General features: G+C 42.4%; 1 protein-coding gene across 1 annotated transcript in view; it reads left to right on the top strand.

Annotated features, from left to right (window-relative positions):
* Positions 1–23,332, top strand: part of itga2.2 (integrin, alpha 2 (CD49B, alpha 2 subunit of VLA-2 receptor), tandem duplicate 2) — a 172,538-nt gene that overhangs the window by 36,780 nt on the left and 112,426 nt on the right. The window contains exon 2 of the mRNA XM_041187111.1: positions 3,200–3,326. Within this exon, the coding sequence (XP_041043045.1) occupies positions 3,200–3,326 (127 nt within the window). The remainder of the gene's footprint in view (positions 1–3,199; positions 3,327–23,332) is intronic.

Genomic DNA, 23,332 nt, shown 5'->3' with positions numbered 1-23,332 from the left:
TCTCACACATATTTGTGACCTAACTGTAGGAGGTTGTATATAATTGGGATAAAGACTTGGGGGGAGATGTAGAGTAAAGGATTAACATCAGAAGCACCGACGATGTAGTGACACATAACTGAGTGACATAGATCGGAAAGGAGGTGAGGTTCCAACATCGAGCAAAGTTCTTAATATGTACATAGAAGCTGTAAATTAGGAGTAAGGATTTTAACAAACTACATTCTCAAGCAGCTTACTTTGGGAGAATAGACAAGCCCCAAAGAGCCCCACCTAAACCCCAAGCACACAACAAAACACTAACCAATGTTCTCTCTCGATGCCAAGCAGACACGCAGCAACCCGAACGTTCTTGCGCAGGCTGTGTACAAATCGACACCATGAAGTCACTACACAAAAAGGTTTAAAGGGGCCATGCATTTAAACATATCGCCCATGCACTCCAATAAAAAAATCAGAGGGCATGTTGGACCTAATATTTGTTTACTGCTCTAAGAATTCCTTATTTTTTTAATTATTTGTTTAAGCAACTGCCAAGGGAATGTTTAAAATGACATGAAGGTGTTGAGGTTAATGGCACAGATGCATTTAAGGGGAAGTTAGATAAGTAAATGAGGAAGAAAGGAAATAGAAGGGTATTCTGTTAAAATTAGGTGAAGTAGGGTGGGAGGAGGCACATGTGGAACATAAACATTAACTTGGACCTGTTGATAAGAATGGCTTGTTTTTTTGCTGTAAATTCAATGTTTTTTTGATGGAATTCCAGAATATTCATTATTATCAGGGAAAGTGATTTGACTTAGAAAAATGCTTGTTATTTTCCTTACTGCTTGGAAATGAAGGAGGCTTCCTGTTGGTTACTGTAACATTTGGTTATAAAGCTGGCATGCATGCAAATTCATCCTGCTCACTGTACTGTTTGGAATGAGTACTTGAATGAAAATCACAGTGGGGACATCTGATCATGTGTCCACTAGTAAATAGGCGAAAATTTTCTTCACTCGTTTACAGGTTAAAGGAGACAGAACCTTTATGACACACTGCTGATTAAGATTGAAGTGATGGCAAAGTGACATAGGGCAGAATTTTCTCTTTGGCGTGCGGAGGCGGGCCCCACACGCCAACACGTAAAATGTGGTGACGTCGGGCATGCATCCTAACGTCACTGCGCGTCATTCCGATCTTCCGTTTGGCGGGCGTGCAGCGGAGGGGGCTGTACGCCCGCTGAACTGTCAAAGGCCAGTTAAGGCCATTAGGAGAGTAATTTAATTAATTGACCTTAAGGTTGTCGGGCAGGCAAAGAGCCCAAGCAGCCTTTGCGTTTTTCATGAAACATCATCCACGGGCGGTATGAGGTTTCATGAAGGTTTTATTAAATTAATAAATATTTTTCTCACATTTCATAAACATGTCCCAGCTCATGTGACACTGTCACACAAGGGGACGTGTTTAAATAATTTTAATCTGTCTTCATTTTAAACTTACAATTTGAAATTAATCTCCCTGAGGCATTTCCAGAGATTTCGACACATGCACGAAAGAGCGCAGGCCCCGACTCTCCCTCTTCCCTTTGCCCGCACAGGTAGTGCTGACCGCTACCGGACACACGTCACGCTGGGCGGGTCTTAATTTGCCCACCCATGTAAAATGGCGGCACGCAGCCAATCACAGCTGGTGATCGGCTCCATGCCCACCCACTCCCAACAGGCCCACCCGACAGAAGATTCTGCCATAGAGAAACTTCTGCTGCAAGGTGAAATTAGTACAATTGTTCACAGGATATTGGCCAGTACTTTCTTAAGCATCATAATTGGTGATTTACACCAGAATTTCTTATGAATCTCATTTAGCATTTTCCAGAATGCAAAGACAGGTACATAGCAAGCACAAATCAGCACAAACAATCAGGGCCCTAGAAAATCAGAAAACACACCCCTAAAATGAAATCACAAAACTTACGCTATATCCTTTTATGCACTTAGGCAGGCATTTTTCAGAAAATACAATTGTTGAAAGCTGCAAAGCTTTCAAAGATTTCTAAGTTTTAATTTAAACATTCTGGTGTCAGAAAAATGCTTTCAAAGATCCAGAACATACAATGAGGAGAAATTAAAAAATCCCTTTAGAAATTCTCCATGGCCTGAATTTTTCAGGCAGTGGGCTGGCTCGGCAGGAGCAGGCGGGGGCCAATTAAGGCCTGTCCAGGTAATGCACAAGCTGTACCGCTCAGCACTACCTGTGCGGGTGGGGGAGGAGGGAGAGTCATGCATGTGAGCAAAAGAGCACTTCAATCTCCCTGAGGCACAGATCTGCCTCAGGGTGATTGAATCAACATTGAAATAGTTAAATAAAAAGGTTAAAAATGTATTTAAACAAATCCCTTCATGTGACTGTGTCACATGAGATGGGACATGTTTTTACATCTATGAAAAAATTGTCATTTATTTAATAAAAGCTTTAGGAAACCTCACCCCGCCTTATAACTGTGTTTAAATCCAGTTGCTATGTCATTTAAAGGACCCAGTACAATTTTGAAGGACAACTGAATAGAGCATGTGCTTGCACTCTCTGCCATTTATAACAGGTGGTGCAAAGGAAAAGGCCACAAAAAGGTAAGTGAAAACCTATTTTTGAGAGGCCAGGAGGGGCGGCTGTGTTGCTCCAGGCTCAGGCTTAGGCTGTGTTGCTCCAGGCTCAGGCTTAGGCTGTGTTGCTCCAGGCTCAGCAAGAATAATGGAGGTCACTGTTTCCCTGGGTCCCCCTACTCCGCAAATACATATTTTCCTCCCTCTATCCCTGGATTTACCATCATTCTGGCTAAGAAAGCCTAAGGGCCACCCAATACATAGCAGGAGGTGAGCTACAGTGGGCGCTCATTTGGGGAACTAGCTCTCCAAAGGCATGGTAATGAAGTGTGGCCCTCTAAAATGACCAGACCTCTCCGTGTTAGGAACAGGTAGCTATCTCCAAGGGCAAAGAATTACCTTCTGAAAGAAGAATGGCAACATTGCAATTACTAATCGGCACTCACATTTTTGAAGTTAAAATGTTGAATGTTAAAATAATCCACAAAATGTGTGATGTATTATTGCTCAATTAGGCTTGAAAAATAGAAAATTACTTAAAATCATAACAATCATTCTTAAATATTAATTTCTTTCTGCTTCACAAATTGATATTGTTTTTGTCCTTTATATAGGTGGTCTTCTTCTGCAACCATCCCAGGCCTTTAATGTTGATGTGTTGAAAGCCAAAATGTTGTCAGGCCCTCCGGGTGTTCAGTTTGGCACCTCCATTCAGCAGTTCTCAAATTCTGATGGGCAATGGTAAGACAAAAGTTATTCTGACATTTATTTTGAAAACATCATAATGGAACTTGGTCCAGTCATGCTGTTCCTGGTTACTGCAGGGTTGAAGTAAATAAAAAAAACAAGACCAATACAATGTTCAATTTGGGCACTGTAAAGAGAGCAGGAGAATGGGTGACTTCTTCAACGTTTATTTGCTATCAGCATTTTTTTATCATGCTCTAAAGGGAATAGATAGTTAATTAGTAACTGAAATGTAAACAGGAAGTGGCAATTTTCAGTGGTATTGCTTTCCTATTTGCCATCCTTTCTTTAAAGAAAATTTAGCTTCATTGCTCACATCCATAGTAATGTGCAACCTCTTGCGGAAAAGCGTTGACAAACTCAGGTTTTAGAAAAGGGTTTTCACAGTGAACAAAGGATGAAAGAAAACATGGCCCACTTGGAAAACAATAATTATGGGAAGCTAAAGAGCAAAGAAAAAGTGCAATGGTTAAATGGCTACTTGATATCTATCTTTACCTAGGAATAAGAAGGGAAGTTACTTAAATCATATATCCAAAACAAGTCATCTATAATACATTAAAATCTTATATGTGCAAGCACCTAGGGCAGGATTTTACCAGCGGCGGGGACCGCTCGCCAATGTGTAAAATGACGCGGAATGACTCCCAACGTCACCCCGCCCCATTTAAATTTTCAGGAAGTCGGGGGCGCAGCAAAATCAGCTGCACGCCCGCCGACCTGTCAATGGCCAATTGAGGCCATTGACAGGATCAATTAAGCAATTAAAGAACCTGCCCATCCAACCATAAAGTTGGTGGGCAGGCCAGGAGCCCCAGTGGCAACTAGAAAAGACATGAAACCTCATCCACCAGCGGGATTTAAAATTTTTAATAAAGTTGTTATGGAAATTATGAACATGTCCCAACTCATGTGACATTGTCACATGAGGGGACATGTAAGGGAATTTTCTTTTTCTAATTTTAATATTGTTGAAAGTAGCGCCGATCATCTTGAGGCTGCACTTAGCCTGAGGGAGATAAATTGCTCTTTCGTGCGCATGCGCGAAAGAGCACCCTCTTGACTTTAGGAATTCCCCTTCCCCCCACCGCCCGCACAGGGAGTGCATATCTGGGTGGGCCTTATTGGCCCACCTACGTAAAATGGCGCCGCTCTTCCGATCAGGGGCGCCGATCGGAAGCGCGTTCGCACGCGCCAGCCCATCAACCTCCCCCAAACGGGGGGAAAATTCTGCCCCTACTGTGTGACATCTACTTCTTGTAGCAATTATACTTTTCTGTCACAGTCACATTTATCACTCACAGCTTCAACAAGCTACGCCCCTTGTGCTTTTCTGTCATGTTTCTCACTGTTTCTGTTTACATTACTTAATTTTTTCCCACACAGCAATGGTTATCTTTTATTTATTTATTCATTCACGGGATGTTGGAGTCACTGGCTAGGCCATCATTTATTGCCCATCCTGAATTGACCCCGAGAAGGTGGTCGTGAGCTGCCATCTTGAATCGCTACAGTCCATGCGTTGTATGTACACCCACAGTGCTATTCAGAAGGGCGTTCCAGAGTTCTGACCCAGAGACAGTGAAGGAATGGTGATATATTTCCAAGTCAGGATGGTGAGTGGCTTGGAGGGGAACTTGCGGGTAGTGGTGTTCCCAAGTATCTGCTGCCCTTGTTGTCCTTCTATGTGATAGAGGTCACGGGTTTGGAAAGTGCTGTTGAAGGAGCCTAAGTGAGGTGCTACTGTGCATCTTGTAGATGGTAGGCACTGATGCTACTGCATCCTCGGTGGTGGATGGACTGCGTGTTTGTGGATGGGGTGCCAATCAAGCAAGTTGCTTTTCCCTGGATGGTATCAAGCTTCTTTTGTTGTTGGACTTACATTCATCCAGGCAACTGGAGAGTATTCCATCACACTCCTGGCTTATTTCATATAGATGGTGGAAAGGCTTCGGGGAGTCAGGAGATGAGTTACTCACCACAGAATCCCCAGTCTCTAATCTGGTCTTGTAGCCACAGCATTTATATGGCTGGTCCAGTTGAGTTTCTGGACAATGGTTACCCCCTGGAAGTTGATAGTGAGGGATTCAGCAATAGTAATACCATTGAATGTCAAGGGGAGTAGATTAGATTCTCTCTTGTTGGAGATGGTCATTGCCTGGCACTTCTGTGGCATGAACGTTACTTGCCACTTATCAGCCCAAGCTTGAACAGAGTCTTGCATATGCACTCTTCAGTATCTAAAGATTCACAAAAGGTGCTGAACATTTCACAATCATCAGCGAATATCCCCACTTCTGACCATATGATGGTGGAAAAATGATTAATGAAGCAGTTGAAGATGTTTGGGCCTAGGACACGACCCTGAGGAACCCCTGCAGCGATGTCCTAGGACAGAGATGATTGATCTCTAACAACCACATCCATCTTCCTTTGTGCTAGGTATAACTCCAACCAGTGGAGAGTTGTTCCACTGATTCCCATTGACTCCAGTTTTGCTCGGGCTCTTTGATGCCACACTCAGCCAAATACTGCCTTGATGTCATTCTCACCTCACCTCTAGAGTTCAGCTCTTTTATCCATTACACTTAAAAAATACTTCACTGGTTGGGAAGCATTTTGAGACATCCTGAGGTCATGAAAGAAATAAAGCAATGTTTGTATTTATATAGCATCTTGTACAACCTCAGGACGTCTTTGAAATGCTTTACAGGCATTGAAGCACATTTGAATTATAGTCACTGTGTAATATAGGATCTTCAGCAGCCAATCTGCATACAGCAAGCATCCACAAACAGTTTTGTAATATTGATCAAATAATCCGTTTTCTGTGATGTTGATTGAGGGATAGATATTAGCCAAAACAATGAGAATATGTAATAGGACATTTTGACCCTTCCCTAGAGGGTAGACATATCTGGTTTAACACCCCATCTAAAAGATAGCACCTCCAGCAGTGTAGCACTCCCTCAGTGCTGAAATGTCAGCCTAGGCTTTTGCACCCAAGCCCTGGAGTGGAAGTTGAACTCACAACTTTTTGAGTCAGAAGTGAACATGTGACCTAACCTGTTCAATGGTTTGATTGATTGATTGATCTGTGTTTCATTATAATATGTTGCTGGAAATCTGGAACAAAAACAAAAATTAATGGAAAAACTCAGCAGGTCTGACAGCATCTGTGAAGAGATAGACAAGAGTTAATGTTTTGTTAACTCTGTCTTTCTCTCCACAGATGCTATCAGGTCTGCCAAGTTTTTCCAGCAATTATTGTATTTGTGTTTGATTATGTTTGGCTATTCTCTTATCTATGTCACTGTACTTGAATGCTTAAGCCTGTGGATGTAGGTATAGAGATAATTAAAAAGAGAAGCTTCCAGAGAAAAGACCTGGGTCCTGGATAACACCATGTGTGTACAAAAATCCCATAAATTCTGAGAAGTTGTGAAGTATTATAAATAAACCTGTTGTAGATTTAGAATTTATGTCATCTCTGCATTGTTTTTAGATAAATCAGACATAAGTTATGCAGCAACCTGGTGAATACACAACAAAAATTTCCGATGATGTTTGAGATGACAACACAAAGTGGGATGCAAGGCACTTGATAGTGAGCAAACCAGGATATTAAGTACATTGATAATGAGGATACATATCCTTTTCCTATGAGTGATGTTGATCATCCGGCTTATCAAGTTGATCACACAGCTCAACATCAAGTTTATAGATCTAATCGCAGATTGAAGAGAACTTTGCATCTCAAAGGTTATTTCTGTACTTGGAGAAAATAGGCAAATATAACTATAAATGATTTAATTCAAAACAAGGTTTTAGTTAAGGGGGCGGTGGGGAGATGTAATGTTCAATGGTTTGATTCACCTGTGTTTGATTGTGTTTGTCCGTTTTCTGATCAATGTAATTGCATTTGATTTTCCAAGCTTATGGGTGGTCTATAGAGCTAATTAAACAGAGAATCTTCTAGAGAAAAGACCTAGGTTCTGGCTGGCATCATCTGTGTGTACAAATGCTTTAAGTTCTGAGATGTTTTAAAGTATTGTTTAAATAAGCCTGTTTTAGATTTAGAACTAGTGTCATATCTGCGTTTTTCCAAGATAAATCAAACATATAAGATATACTGCAATCCAGTGAATACATAACACTATAAACTGATCCAAGGCTGACACAGGCACTGTATAAATGCAGTTCTTTCTTTCACTTTTCTTTCCATTACTGGTTAAGTGGCAGTGTTCCCTAAGAGACCTCCCACATCTGAGGGGAATAGATAGCGAGGAGAGGATGAAATTGTTTCCCTCAGTGGAGAATTCTCGAACCAGGGGACATAAATTCAAGAAAAGTAGCAGAAGGTTAGGGGGACATGAGGAAGAACTTTTTTAGCAGGTGTCTGGAATTCACTGCCCAAGTTGGTGGTAGAGGCAGAAACTCTAAACTCTTTTAAAAAGTACCTGGATCTGCACATTAAGTGCTGTAAGCTGCAGGGCTTTGGGCCAGGTGCAGGAAGGTGGGATTAGAAAAGGCACCTGGGTGTCCTCGGGCTGGCATGGACAAGATGGGCCGAATGGCCACATTCTGTGCTGTAACTTTTCTATGGTTCTATCTGTTTCCTACCTAGGTGGCACTGTTAAAACCTGTTTCTGGCATTGCAAATTTTTTAATTAAGTTTCAAAAAAAATGTATTTTACGTTTGTGCATAAACAACAGTGGGCACAGTTAACCTCACTGGCCAGAAATTCCCCCCTGCCGGGCGGGTTGTGCAAAGGTGGGCAGGGGCGCCTGAGAACCCAATCTGTGTCCCCGATCGGGTCCGCACCGCAATTTTGCGTGGGCAGGCCAATTAAGGCCTGCCCATCATGACGTGCGCCCAGAAGCGCCAAGCGCTCCCTGTGTTTCTGGTGGGGTAGGGGGGTGTGGTGGCGTGGGGGGGAATTCTCTGAGTGGTTCCCTGTGCTCTTTCACACATGTGCATGTGCGCCTAAGTGCACAGAGATCTCCTTGAGGCATGGAGGTGCCTCAAGGAGATTTGTTCCAGTGTTAAGCTTTTAAATAAAGGATTTTCAAACTTTTGAAACATGTCCTCTCATGTGAGACAGTGTCAAATGAGCTGGAACATGTTAATGAAATTTTGGAAAATATTTTACTGATTTTTTAAACACTTCATGAAACCTCATCCTGCCCATGGATGAGGTTCCATGGAATATGCGAAGACTGCCTGGGCTCTTTGCCTGCCCGCCAACCTTAAAGTTGGAGGGGCAGCTCATTTGATTATTTTAATTAGTTTTTAACAGGCCTTGATAGCCCTTTGACAGTTCGACAGGAGTGCAGCTGACTCAGCTGCATGCCCGCTGAACTGAAAATCTAAATGATGCGTGGTGATGTCAGGATGCCCACCCGACATCACTATGCATCATTTTACATGTCGGCAAGCGGGCCCCATCCCCACTCACCGACGGGAAAATGCTGCCCTCTGTTATTTTGACAGGAAATTCTGGCCAGTTATATGTTGGAATGAATCAATGAACAAGAGCCTCATGCACTTTATGAAACAAATTAGGTATCTAGACAAACTCACTTTGTCCTTTTCTAAGAATAAATCTTGCTAATTTAATTTATTCCCATAATTAATTCAAATAAGAAATGATATAATTGTTTTTGTTTATTCTTTTTTATTCCTGTGATTGCTGAAGCCTTATGAATCAATATATTGTTCATCCATTCTGACCCCTGCTGTGTTCTATTTAACTGGAAAACCTTCCTTTGACAGATTCCACATTTCATCCTGCATGCCCTTCTCTGATTGTCCAGAAAACCCCGAAGCTAGATGCTAATGCTATGGCTGTGTTAAAAAGCCACAGCAAAGGCTGGTTCAACAACAACCGGATTCCTGCAAAAATGTCGCGGGAGATGGGATATGTTAATGAAGTACACAAAAACTTTATTAAACTTTTTTAAATCCAAAATCAAACCTCATCCCACCAGCAGTTAAAATATCACTTACCCGGCTTCCCGTTGGGCTACGCCACCCGCATGTCAGCCAGAAAATTCAGCCCACTCAGTGAAAATCTGGTCCTTAGTGAAAACACAACATAATATGATGAATACGAAAGAAAATCTGGGACAGAACCTCAACTGAGTAGACCCACACACTGCAGGGACACTAAGCGAGTCGTAAATCCGGTTGTTGTTGAACCAGCCTTTGCTGTGGCTTTTTAACACAGCCATAGCATTAGCATCTAGCTTTGGGGTTTTCTGGACAATCAGAGAAGGGCATGCAGGATGAACTGCGGAATCTGTCAAAGGAAGGTTTTCCAGTTAAATAGAACACAGCAGGGGTCAGAATGGATGAACAATATATTGATTCATAAGTCTTCAGCAATCACAGGAATAAAAAAGACTCAGATTGATGCTGTGACCACACATAGGTCTCTTGCTCTTTCCTAGAGGTCTAGCTGTGGGATCTGAGGGACTGAAGTAATGTGATGTTTGCAAGAAATGAAGGAATAGATTGGTCTCTCTAAGCAAGCATTTGCGGCTGGAGTGATCAGCGGGGGTGTGTCCCTCAAACCTGGATAAATTGTCCCAAAAAGTCAAGGATTTCTGGCATCCAGTGGTAGCCACCTTGACAACCACAGGCAAATGTGTGCTCACCTAGGCCAGGAGACTGACCTGCCATGAAAGCCTGCACCTCCTGAGGCACTGGTGCTCAGGTCTGATGAGATACTTATTCCTCTACCTGTAGACCCTGTGTTGGGGGCTTCATCTGCTTCCTGCTGGATCTCTATCCATCCTCTCTGAACGGCAATGTGGCATATGGATGCAAATAAGGCAGCTGGTGCTGGTGTTGCTCCTATTGCTGCTTGTGTTGCTGGTTCTGCTGATCCTGCTCCTCTTATTCTTTATCTGGCCCAAATTAGAGCTGCTCCCATGCTACAGTAGAGTCAGGAAATGCAAATCAGGATGAGTAAATTCCAAAGCCTGAAGAGCATGTGAATTCCAAGAAATTGGTGATCACCTGTCAAACACCAAAAGCACACTTTCAGAAGAAGAGCACCAGCCACTCACCCACGTTCTTTAGGTTCACTAATCAAAGGCTACCCAGCCTGTCAGTTTCACTGAAGAAGCACTTCTCACTGTGTTCTCACCTGGCTGATCCTGACAAATTGCAGACAGCTCAGGAAATCTGTGCGCTGGCTGTTAAAACCAGAATGTTGAGTTAAACCCTGAGATAACTGTCTCTTTTTAAGTATACCAATTATTTAAAAGATAGTTCCACAGAGATTCCCTGTTCACTTCAAACCCGTGTTAAGATGGGGAAAGATGTGCGATAATTTTCCCCCTCTGATTGGAGGAGCCCAGCAGATCAGTGCAAAAGACAAAATTGAAGCTTTTACAACCATCTTCAGCCAGAAGTGCCAAGTAGATGATCTATGTCAGTCTCCTCCAGATGTCCCCAGCATCACAGCTGCCAGTCTTCAGCCAATTTGATTCACTTCATGTGATATCAAGAAATGGCTGAAGGCACTGGATACTGCAATGGCTATGGGCCCTGACAACATTCCAGAAATAGTACAGGAGACTTGTGCTCCAGAACTAGCCATGCTACTATCCAAGATGTTCCAGTACAGCTACAACACAAGCAACTAACCCAACAATGTGCAAAATTGCCTAGGTATGTCCTGTCACAAGAAACAGGACAGATCCAACCCAGCAATTACCACCCCATCATACACTCGATCATCAGCAACTGGATAGAAAGGGTCATCAACAGTGCTATCAAGTGGCAATTGCTTAGCAATAACTTGCTCACTGACACCCAGTTTTGGTTCTGCCAGGGCCACTCAGCTCCTGACCTCAATACAGCCTTGGTTCAACCATGTACAAAAGGGCTGAACTCTAGAGGTGAGGTGAGTGACACAAGGCAGCATTTGGCCGAATATGGCACCCGAGCAAAACTAGAGTTAATGGAAATCGGGGGGAAACTCTCCGCTGGTTGCAGTCATATCCAGCACAAAGGAAATGTTTGTGGTTGTCGGAGGTGAGCCATCTCAGTCCTAGGACATCACTGCAGGAAGTCCTCATTATAGTTTCTTAGGCCCAACCATCTTCAGCTGCTTCGTTAATGACCTTCCCTCTATCCTAAGCTCAGAAGTGGGGATATTGGCTGATGATTACACAATGTTCAACATCATTAGTGACTCCTCAGACACCGAGCAATCCGTGTCCATATGCAGCAAGATCTGGACAACATTCAGGCTTGGGCTCATAGCAGCAAGTGGCATTTATGCCACAGAAGTACTAGGCAATGACCATCTCCAACAAGAGAGAATCCAACCATCTTTCCATGTCATTCAATGGCATTACCATTGCTGAATCCCCCTCTAACAACATCCTAGGGGTTAGCATTGAGCAGAAATGAACTGGGTTAGCCATATAATTACCGTGGCTACAGTAGCAAGTCAGAATCTGGGAATTCTACGGCAATTCACCTCCTGATTCTCAAAGCCGGTCTACAAGGCAAAAGTCTGGAGTGTGATAGATGAGTGCAACTACAAGAACACTCAAGATGCTTGACACCATCCAGGACAAAGCAGCTGGCTTGATTGAAACCCCATCCATCATCTTAAACATTCACTCCCTCCACCACTGTTGCACGGTGGCAGCAGTGTGTACCATCTACAAGATGCACTGCAGAAACTCACCAAGTCACCTTTGACAGCACCTTCCAAACCCATGACCATTACCACCTAGAAGGACAAGGCAACAGATTCATGGTGACACCACCACCTGCAAACTCCCATCCAAGCCACACCTGGAAGTATATCACCATCTGTTCACTGTCGCTGGGCCAAAGTCCTGGAACTCCCTCCCTAACAGCACTCTGACTGTACCTACACCACATGGGCTGCAGAAGTTCAGAGCAGTGGCTCACCACCACCTTATCAAATGCAATTTGGGATGGGCAATAAATGCTGCCTCAACAACAGCAACTACAGCCCATGAAAAAATAAATGAAAGCAAATAATCATTATTTTTCACAACATTGGAAATGTAAATGCAACAACACTCACTTCTCAAATACATAGAGCAGAATTTTCAGTTTGGCAGGCAGGCGCAGTCGGTGGGTCCAGAATCGGTCAAGAACCGCCAACCGCGATTGACCCCGACCACGATTTCACGGCAGCTGACCAATTAGCGGCCAGCCAGTGTGAAACGGGCACCGAAAGGCTCAGTGCTGCCAGGGTGGCGGGAGGAGGGCGGGCACTGACATAAGCATGGGTGCGGATGAGCATGGAATGAAAACTCCCTGAAGGCAGAGAGCTGCCTCAGGGAGCTAAGGAATTTAAAAGCAATTAAGAACAATTTTAAAATCCAGATAAAATGTCCACGCATCAGAATCAGTTACCTGAACATATAAAAGATGAAAATTCTGTCCATAATTTTTTTTTAATATTTAATAATAGAAACCTCATCCCGCCCTTGGATGAGGTTTCATCGTAAATGCAAAGTCCGCCTAGCAGATTTGCCTGTCTGCCAACAGGAAGATTGGATGGACCATGAAAAATCGGGGACAATTGGAACTTCAATGGGCTTAATTGCCCTCTTAATTGTTGGTGGGCCACTTCCGAGTTTCATGCACGCCCGCTGACCAAAACATCACGCGAACACGGGATGACGTTGGGACACTCGCCAATGTCATCATGCGTTATTTTACACTCGAGTGGGTCAGGCACGTGCCCGCATGCCAAGCTAAATATTCTGCCCAAAAAGATGATTTCTAAAGACATACATGCACTTAAATCACTTAAATGTTGAAAAAAAAATGTCACTTCTTTACACAGTCCTTAAGACTAAAACTAGGTGGTTGAAACATTGCAGGCCCAAAGGATTCTCTTTTGGTTCATTAACATTGAAAGGTTCTACCTTTTCAGAGTGAAAGTTGTCAAAGTTGTAGTTCAGCCAAGAAATATAATTCTGCAGTTAAAACGGTTAACCCCCATTCTCTGCCTAAAGTGACTTTTGAGGCAGTGTCCTTCCTTGTGCTAGTTGAGAGATGGCTCTCCTCTAAAAGGTGATCCATAAAGTTCTAATGGAGCGTCTAATAAATGTTAAACATATGCTTAGATATTATCCAAACTGCATGCTATGTTATTTTTATAATGCTTGTCCAAACCTAAAAGTCTTTCCTCTCCTCTAGTCTTTGTATCCCAGACTGACCTGCTGAGCTTCCCTTATGGATTAATAAGGTATTGGCTATCTCCAGCCAGTTTCAGTCATATAACAACAGTATTGATGTATTCCATTGTCCACACAATGGATTTATGACAGATGTAATTGATGTACAATAAGGAATGAATGATATCCCATCAATGTTCCATTTATGATTAGCCTCCTGAAATGTTTTCATTTGAAATTCCATCTTCATGGGGCTCGCCAGTTTAGTAGCCATTGTAATTTTAAGTCTCTTCCATTGAAATGGTGAGGGGTAGTCAATTAGCATCTGGAAAGACCATTTGCATTGCCAGAGATTTGTTCAGACAGCTCTCTGTCCCTGTACAGAAATCACAAAATAAATCAACTGGCTATTTAGACTCCATTCTGTGAAGGAAGAGTGTCCATATCCCACATTCCTTTTCAAAGTAAAGTATCTATCTCCCTATAAGCTTGACAGGCATATGAAATGACTGTAACACCGAGTTAAGCCCAAATTGGATGGGCTCATATTGAGTTCCCAACCTGATGCCACTTCTCGAAGATTAAACGCTGCCCACCCATCCCCTCCTGCATTGAACCCAAACCAACCACTCTTGGCAGTTAAAATTCTGCCCTTGGGGTGTCAGTAGTTGGTAATATGTAATGGGTATATTTCTATTCATGTTTATGAAGGTTGTTTACTTCTCACAAGTAATGGGAGTTCAGCAGTGCTCATTCCACTTCAGTCATGGACTATTTTAATGATATGATACTCTGGCTACAGCCCAAAATGGCAATGCTAATACTCAAGATGAGCTAAGCCACAACCCAAGTTGCTATTCAGATTAACTTATGAAATCATTATTTTTTTTGACTACTGCAAAGCTTTGTTGTTCGAGAAACTGAGCTCTCCTTACTCCAGAAAGTGATCCACAAAGTTCTAATGGAGTGTCTGATCAATGCTAAACAAAAGCTTAGATATTATCCAAGCTGAGTGCTGTGTTATTTTTACAACGCTTGTCCAAATCTAAAGCTCTTTCTATTAAAAAGCAACAAAATATATTTGTAATGTGATACATGTGTCTCCACGTTCCTCCCTGCAAATTCATGTGGCAGAGGCTGGCTCACCATTAAATAAATACTTCCCTTTAGGAAAAGAAAATTGCTCCTGAAATCAATCTGTTGGCTAACCAACAGAAAGCAGAAAGTCGGGATAAATAGGTCTTTTTCTGGATGGCAAGCTGTAACTATTGGGGTGCCACAGGGTTCAGTCTTTGGGCCCCAACTATTTATAATCGATATTAATGACTTGGATTCAGGGATAGAAGGTGCTATAGCTAAATTTGCAGATGACACCAAAATAGGTGGGGAAGTAAGTTATAATGAAGAAATAAGAAATTTACAAATGGATATGGGCAGATTAGGTGAATGGACCAAAATTTGGCAGATGGAGTTTAACATGAATAAGTAATGGAGGTTATCCATTTTGGTCAGAAGAATAAAAAGGCGACATTATTTAAATGGAGAGGAACTTCAGAATGCTTCAGTGCAGAGGGATCTGGGTGTCCTCGTGCAGGAATTGCTGAAAGCTAGTATGCAGGTACAGCAGGTAATAAGGAAGGCAAATGGAATTTTAGCATTTATTGCTAAAGGAATAGAGTATAAAAATAGGGAAGTGTTGTTGTAACTTTACAAGGCATTGGCGAGATCACACCTGGAGTACTGTGCACAGTTTTGGTTCCCTTACTTGAGGAAGGATGTAGTTGCATTGGAGGTGGTTCAGAGGAGGTTCACTAGGTTGATTCCAGAGATGCGGGGCTTGTCTTATGAGGAGAGATTGAGCAGTTTAGGCCTATACTCACTAGAGTTTAGAAAGATGAGAGGAGATCTAATTGAGGTATATAAGATGCTAAAGGGGATAGACAAAGTAGATGTGGAGCGGATGTTTCCCCTTGTGGGGCATTCTAGAACAAAAGGCCATAATTGTAGGCTAAGGGGTGGTAGATTTAAATCAGAGATGAGGAGGAATTACTTTTCTCAAAGGGTCGCGAATCTTTGGAATCCACTGCCTCAGAGTGCAGTGGAAGCCAGGACGCTGAATAAATTTAAGAAGAAGATAGACAGATTTTTAATCAGTAATGGGTTGAAAGGTTATGGGGAGAGGGAGGAAAATTGGAGTTGAGGCCGAAATGAAATCAGCCATAATAGTATTGAATGGTGGGGCAGGCTTGAGGGGCTGAATTGCCTACTCCTGCTCCTAGTTCTTACGTTCTTATGTTCTTAATTCTATACCCTATCCTAAAACCCAGCCAGACTCAAACTCAAGATAGTCTTGGCCTAAATGTAACACTCAGCTCAATGCTAAACCAAACCCTAAAACTAAATTCAATCCTAATATTAAACCCAAATCTAACTCTGAAACCAAGATTCCTAATACCAAAGATTTTATTGTAATTTTATTCCTGGGATTCCCAAGGAATGTACATTTTCTCTGGAGTGACAGGAGACTACAATAGTTTAATACTTTTGGTGCTTAAGCTTCAAACTTTGGGTTCAAAACCATGACAGATGTCTAGGAAAGTAAATGCTGATGAGGCATTGCATACATAGCAAATTCTAAGGTCAAAGCACCAAATGCATATAGCTGGTAGAACCTGGTGACATGCTGAGACCATATTCAATGTATTTTAGGAGTCAAAGCCTTTGGTTAGCAATCCACTGGCAGAATGGGAGGGCATTCATAACTATTTCCTGACTCAATGTTTTTACAAGCTTGACAATGGTTGATGTATTTCTTTTAATCACCCTGGCATGATCAATCTTTTTCCTCCTTTACCTTCCCTTACTGTCATACATTCTGTTGTTCCATTATAAGAACTACTGGCAGCTTTTAACTTGCAATCTATGGAAAACATATGACAAGCAGCAACTTCTACAATGAAGTCTCTTCTTACTGTACCAAGTTTTTCAAGCACAAATCATATGCCATAACCTAGTTACAGTTATTGCTTACAGTAAAAAGAATTATATTCTCATTTTCTGTAAAGTGTACAGCATTCGTGTGTGTATTAATCTGTATACTATATAATGTATGTACAATACAGTAATAAAATATAAATACATTATTTTTGGAGCATTATGCAACATTGTAAATTAAAAATCAGCAGAATAGAACCAAATTCATCAAATCACTCAAATTATATTATTTGTTGCTATTTTCTGTCAGCAATATTAGAAACTAGAAATACCACAATATTAATTCACAAATAAGAAGTGACAGTTCAAGGTATCATTGTTTTGCAGAACAGACATTCATCAGTTCGTAAATCAAGGCACATTTACTGTTATACTGGGACAACACAATTCAGTTTCCATCAGAATATTAAGCTGTGAAATCCTCTGATGAGGATCCTGCAGAATCTTCTTCACTGAAATCAAATTCTGATTCAGGTACATCTGAACACCTCTACTGCTTCTAAATTCCCCAATCCCTTGATTCAGGCTCCAGTCCCCATGTATTGTGATTGTTCGCACTCTGCAATTTTGGAAAGTATTCAAGTCTTCAGCCATGTAGATTTTCTCCAGTATCTAAACAACAACTTTGTATGGTCTATTGTCTGAAGAAGCTGTGTTAGGTTGCCAAGTATTGGAGTTGTCTTAATTTTATTTTGTGTAGAAGGCTTCTAAAAGTATTTGGTAAGACCAGGGGCATCTGGGAGTAAATCTCCCTCCTTGGTGCTAACACAAGACTTCTTCATAGAATCACAGAATCACAAAACATAGAAAGAGGCTATTTGGCCTATCATGCTGTTGTAGGGTGGCTGAGTTGTGCCATTAGTGATAGAGTTGATCTGCAGACATTTCTTGGATGGAAACTAAGTTTATTTACAATATACTCAGCAGCAACTACACATGTGCTTTCAACCTCAACACCAACTGCTAAACATATAAAATGTCCTGAAGTTCTTTTCAGATGTGTAATCAAAAGAATTGGAGATGTTAGAAAAGGTAACTAGGATTTGTGAAGCATGCACCCACAGCCTTCTATCTCCAAGGCAAGAGTGCTATCACTGAGCCAAGCCTGACACCAATTACACTTTGTGTCTTATAGACAGCTATCAGAAATGATGAGGTTAAATCTTGTCTCAATACAATCACAGTATAAATCACTTAATTACAATCTGTCTTAAATTGCAATTTTCATTCTCATCGTGCCATAAGCAGAAGAAAGATAATCAATCAATTACTTCGAAGAAGGGATGTCATCATATCTGAAAAATATATTATCCGATTCCCATTGTCTACTGAATATATATATCTAATTGGAAAAAATATAAAAGAGCAAACGAACATAATTACAGATATCGGAAAATATAGACTGTGGAGGTCCTTCTGTCTAATTTAGCAAAAGGATTGTGTGAATTTTTTTATGTGGGAATTTCCATTTAATACTTATGTCAATTTTTTTGGTAAAATTGTCAATGGGGGTGGGGGGCAATTTCACCCTCTAATATTTTAAAAAGTCCAATTGAAATCTACATGTCTTGGCTGACCTTGTCTTTATTGTTAACTTCACTTAATACATGCAGCCTTTAAAGGAGCTGTTAGTGGAGATGAATTGGCTGATTATGAAATTTGAAGGCTTATTTCCTCTTGCCATTCTTCTAACAAAGATGTGAGCAACTCATTGAGCCACAAAAGACCCATGTTTCTGCAGTGAAAATGCAGCCTGAACTGTTATATTCATGTCTAAATTTATAATGCCCTTTGATCTCTTTCCTCAAATATACTCATGCTTCTGTATACCACAGTTTTAGATGCTGTTTTCACACAATAAAAGATGTATCATGATGGTAGTTTCATCCTTCCCTTGCAATTGATATAGGAAATAAGATTGTTTGATCTCATGGAAACAAGACAGTTCAAAGTTAAACTTTACAAACCCTCCATCCAAAATTTCGGCCTGAATCAACCAAAAGAAAACACGCCTAGATCTGCTCAGCCTTGCCACATTACACAGATCCATATTAACTTTACTGCTAGGCCATTAAATATATATTTTCTGTAACCATGGTTTTCAGATTTAGTAATCTGACAATTCAATTTTTAATTCAAGGACTTTAAGATGTTCTGGCTTAAAAATACCATTTCCTCCACGTCAACATGCTGCACTGATGCAAAAAGGTCATTCCAAAGTGCATTGCTTTATTTTCCAAGAAAAAATTGTTATGAATCACTGTCTAGATTTACATAGGGCAAGTGATCACTGATTAGGTCCCAGAGACCCATTGCAGCCACAAACCCCATCCTTCTACTTGCTTGCGGGAATTATGCCAGCTTTTAATTGCTTGTTTATGAAGGGTAGCATGCTAACTAATTACTACACTTCTTTCCTTTTCCCAGAGACTTAAGGGCAAAATTTCTCCCCCGATGGGAGGGAAAGGGCCGAAGTGTGTGTGGGCAGGCGGCCCTCCGATCGGTGCCCCCATTTTTTGTGGGCAAGCCACTTAAGGCCCGCCCAGCGTGATGTCCACACGAAAGCACTGTGAGCTCCCTGTGTGGGGTGGGTTGGGGGGGGGTGGAATGGCAAATGCGTAAGTGCTGCCTAAGTGCTGCCTCAGGGAGATCAGTTCCCAAAGAGAATAAATTAATCTTTGGAAAATTTCATTAACCATCCATGTTCCCTCATGTGACAATGTCGCATGAGTTGGGACATGGACATAACTTTAAGTAAAAGTTAATCTTAATTTTTTAATTCAGCAATGAAACATCATCCCGCCTGTGGATGAAGTTTCGTGTTTTCTCAGGTGGCCACCAGCGCTCCTGACCTGCCCGCCAACCTTACCAACGGGCAGGTCCGCTAATTGCTTTAATTGATTTTTCAATGGCCTTAATAGGCTGTTGACAAGTTGTCGGGCGCACAACTGACTCGGCTGCGCCCCCGCCGACATGAAAATGCAAATGACGCAGGATGACGTTGGGAGTTCTGCCCCCCACCTTCCGCATGCCGACAGGAAAAAAATATTCCCTAAGAATCATAAAATGGTTACAACACCAGGATGCCATTCCGTCCATCATGTCTCTGCTAGTCCTCTGAAAGAGCAATGCACCCTTGATTTCCCCCGTAACCCTGCAAATGTTCAGATAATGACCCAATTCCCTTTTAAAAGCCTCAACTGAACCTGTCTGCATCACACTGTCAGGTATTGCATTCCAGACCCTAATCACTTGCTCTGTGAAAAAGCTTTTCCTCATGTTTCCATTTTTTTTTTGCCAATTACCTCAAATTTGTGCCCTATGGTTCTTGATCTCTCCACCAATGGGACCTGTTTTTCACTATCTACTCTGTCCAGTCCCCTCAAGATTTCAAATACCTTTATCAAATCTCCTCTCAGCCTTCTTTTCTCCACGAGATACTGCTGATAAGCTTTTAGAGATTGATAAAACTCATGTAGGTGCAGAAGTAGTTGAACAAGGTGCTTCGTTTATTGACTACAGTAACTGAACTAAAAAAAAAACATGGACTCTGCGGTCCCACAATGCGCTAGCTTGCAAAGTACGGCAAGATCAACAAGACATTCAAAAGACATTCAATACATAACAGTCCTCTCCCACCAGCAGGACAGACCCAGCAAAGTCATGGCATTAAGTCATATATGGACAAGGAAACCTCCTACTGATTGCCACCTACCCCCCTCCCTCAGCTGATGAAAAAGTGCTCCTCCGTGTTGAACACCACTTAGAGGAAGCACTGAGGGTGGCAAGGACACAGAATGTACTCTGGGTGGGGGACTTCAATATCCATCACCAAGAGTGGCTCAGCAGCACCACTACTGACCAAACTTGTCAAATCCTGAAGGACATAACAGCTAGATTGGGCCTAGAGCAGGTGGTGAGGGAACCAACAAAAGGGAAAAACCTGCTGGACATTGTCTTCATTGAGATTACTCTATGGAGCAGACTGGTTTCATTAAGAAACTGTTAAACTTTATTACAGAGACATTTTTAGTCCTTGCACGCTCGACCAGATCTCTCATTGGAAAAGCCCCACCCGGTGGATTGCCGAGCCAAGAGGCCCCTGGTCGAAGCTCCCACAGTATATCACATGACCCGTGATTGGCAGGAGGGAGTGACTATACATCCAGTTACCACACTCATCAATCTACCTATCACAAACGCGATAGTATCCATGACAGTATTGGTAGGAGTGACCACTGCACAATTCTTATGAAGACAAAGTCCCTTCTTCACACTTAGCATACCCTCCATTATGTTGTGTGGTACCACCACTGTGATCAATGAGGTGCTGTGGGCTATCAGCAGCAGAATTGCAATCAACCATAACCTGGAACCTCATAGCTCATCATATCCTTCACTCTACTTTTACCATTAAACCGGGGATTAAGCTTGGTTCAATGAAGTGTGCAGGACAGCATGCCAGGAGCAGCACTAGGCATACCTAAAAATGAGGTGTCAACCTGGTGAAACTACAACACAAGACTATTTACATGTCAAATAGCAGAAGTAACATGAGATAGATAGAGTTAAGCAATCCCATAACCAATGGATCAGATCTAAGCTCTGCAGTCCTGCCACATCCCGTCGTGAATGGTGGTGGACAATTAAACAAATATCCCCATCCTCAATGATAGCGGAGCCTAGCACATCAGTGCAAAAGAAAGGCATTTGCTGCCAACTTTAGCCAGAAGTGCCGACTGGATCTCAGCCTCCTCTGGAGATCCCCAGCATCATAGGTGCCAGTCTTCAGCCAATTCGACTTCATGTAATACAAAGAAACAACTGAAGGCACTGGATACTGCAAAGGCTATGGAACCTTTTTTTTTATGCACTCTTGGGATGTGGGCGTCGCTGGCTAGGCCAACATCTATTGCCTACTTGAGGGCATTTAAGGGTCAACCACATTGTTGTGGGTCTGGAATCACATGTAGGCCAGACCGAGTAAGGATGGCAAATTTCCTTTCCAAAAGGACTTTAGTGAACCAGCTGGGTTTTTACAACAATTGACAATGGATTCATGGTCAGCATTAGACTTTTAATTCCAGAATTTTTATTGAATTCAAATTCCCCAAGGTCCCAGGGCATTATCCTGGATTAATCCACAATCTCTAGATTGCCAATCTAGTGACAATACCACTACACCACTGCCTTCTGACAACATGTCAACAATAGTATTGAAGACTTGTGCTCCAGAACTAAACGTGCCCCTAGCCAAGCTGTTCCAATGCAGCTACAATACTGGCATCTACCCGACAATGTAGAAGTTTGTCCAGTTATGCCCTGTCCACAAAAAGCAGGACAAATACAACCCAGTCAATTACCACCCTATCAGCTTCCTCTCAATCATTAGCAAGGGGATGGAAGGAAAGGCAACTCTGTGATCAAGACGCACTTACACAGCAATAACCTACTTACTGATGCAGTTTGTTTCTGTCAGGGCAATCAACTCCTGACCTCATTACTGCAAACGTAGACAAGAGAGCTGAACTCATCTCAGTTCCAGGATATCACTGCAGGAGTTCCTCAGGGTAGTGTCCTAGGCCCAGCCAACTTCAGCTGCTCCAAAAATGACCTTCCTTCCATCATGAGGTCAGAAGCGGGGATGTTAGCTGATGATTGCACAATGTTCAGCACCATTCGCAACTCCTCAAATATGGAAGCAGTCCGTGCCAAAATGCAGCAAGGCCTGGACAACATTCAGGCTTTAGCTGATATGTGGCAAGTAACACACAACTGCCTGGCAAAGACCATCTCAACAAGAGAGAATCTAACCATCTCCCCTTAATATTTAACAACATTACCATTGCAGGATCCCCCACTATCTACATCGTGGGGGGTTATCATTGACCAGAAACTGAACTGGACTAGCCATATAAATACTGCAGCTAAGAGAGCAGGTCAGAGGCTGGGAATTCCCTCCACCAGGATGGTCTGGGGGTTTTCTGCTGCTTCCTTGAACAGAGGCCCAAACAATCCCCAACCGCTACTATTCTCCTCCACTTGGCTGAACTTGTTCTCTCATTGAACAATTTCTCCTTCACCTTGTCTCACTTTCTCCAACTAAAAGGTGTGGCTAAGGAAACCCGCATGGGCCCCAATTATGTTTGTCTTTTTGTGGAGTATGTGGAACATTCCTTGTTCCAAGCTTACTCCGGCCTCCTCCCACAACTCTTTCTCCGGTACATCGATGACTGTTTCGGTGCCACTACACGCTCTCGCCTGGACCTGGAAAAATTTATCAATTTTGCTTCCAATTTTCACCCCTCCCTCACCTTCATCTCCGACACTTCCTTTCCCTTCCTTGACTTATCTATCTCCATTGCTGGGGATAGACTGTCTACCAACATTCATTACAAGCCACCCAACCCCTACAGCTACCTCGAACACACCTCCTCACACCCTGCTTCCTGTAAAGGCTCCATCCCTTTGTCCCAGTTTCTCTGCCTATGTCATATCTGTTCCAATGATGCTACCTTCCAAAATGGCACTTCTAACATGTCTTGCTTTTTTCCTGAGCTCAGGATCACCCCACTGCCCCTTTCTGTAATTGATGGGGCTCTCAACTGTGACTAACCCGACTCCCTTCTGCCCTCACCACTTCCCATTCCTCCCAGAACCATGACAGGGTTCCCATCATCCTCACTTTTCACCCCACCAGCCTCCGCATTCAAAGGATCATCCTCTGCCACTTCAGCCAAATCCAGCTTTATGCCACCACAAATTGCATCTTCCCCTCACCTCCCTTGTCAGCATTCCATAGGGTCCGTTCCCTCCATGAA

This window comes from Carcharodon carcharias, chromosome 1 (genome assembly GCF_017639515.1).
Source record: "Carcharodon carcharias isolate sCarCar2 chromosome 1, sCarCar2.pri, whole genome shotgun sequence".
Lineage (NCBI taxonomy): Eukaryota > Metazoa > Chordata > Chondrichthyes > Lamniformes > Lamnidae > Carcharodon > Carcharodon carcharias.
This window is presented reverse-complemented; position numbering and strand designations above follow the sequence as displayed.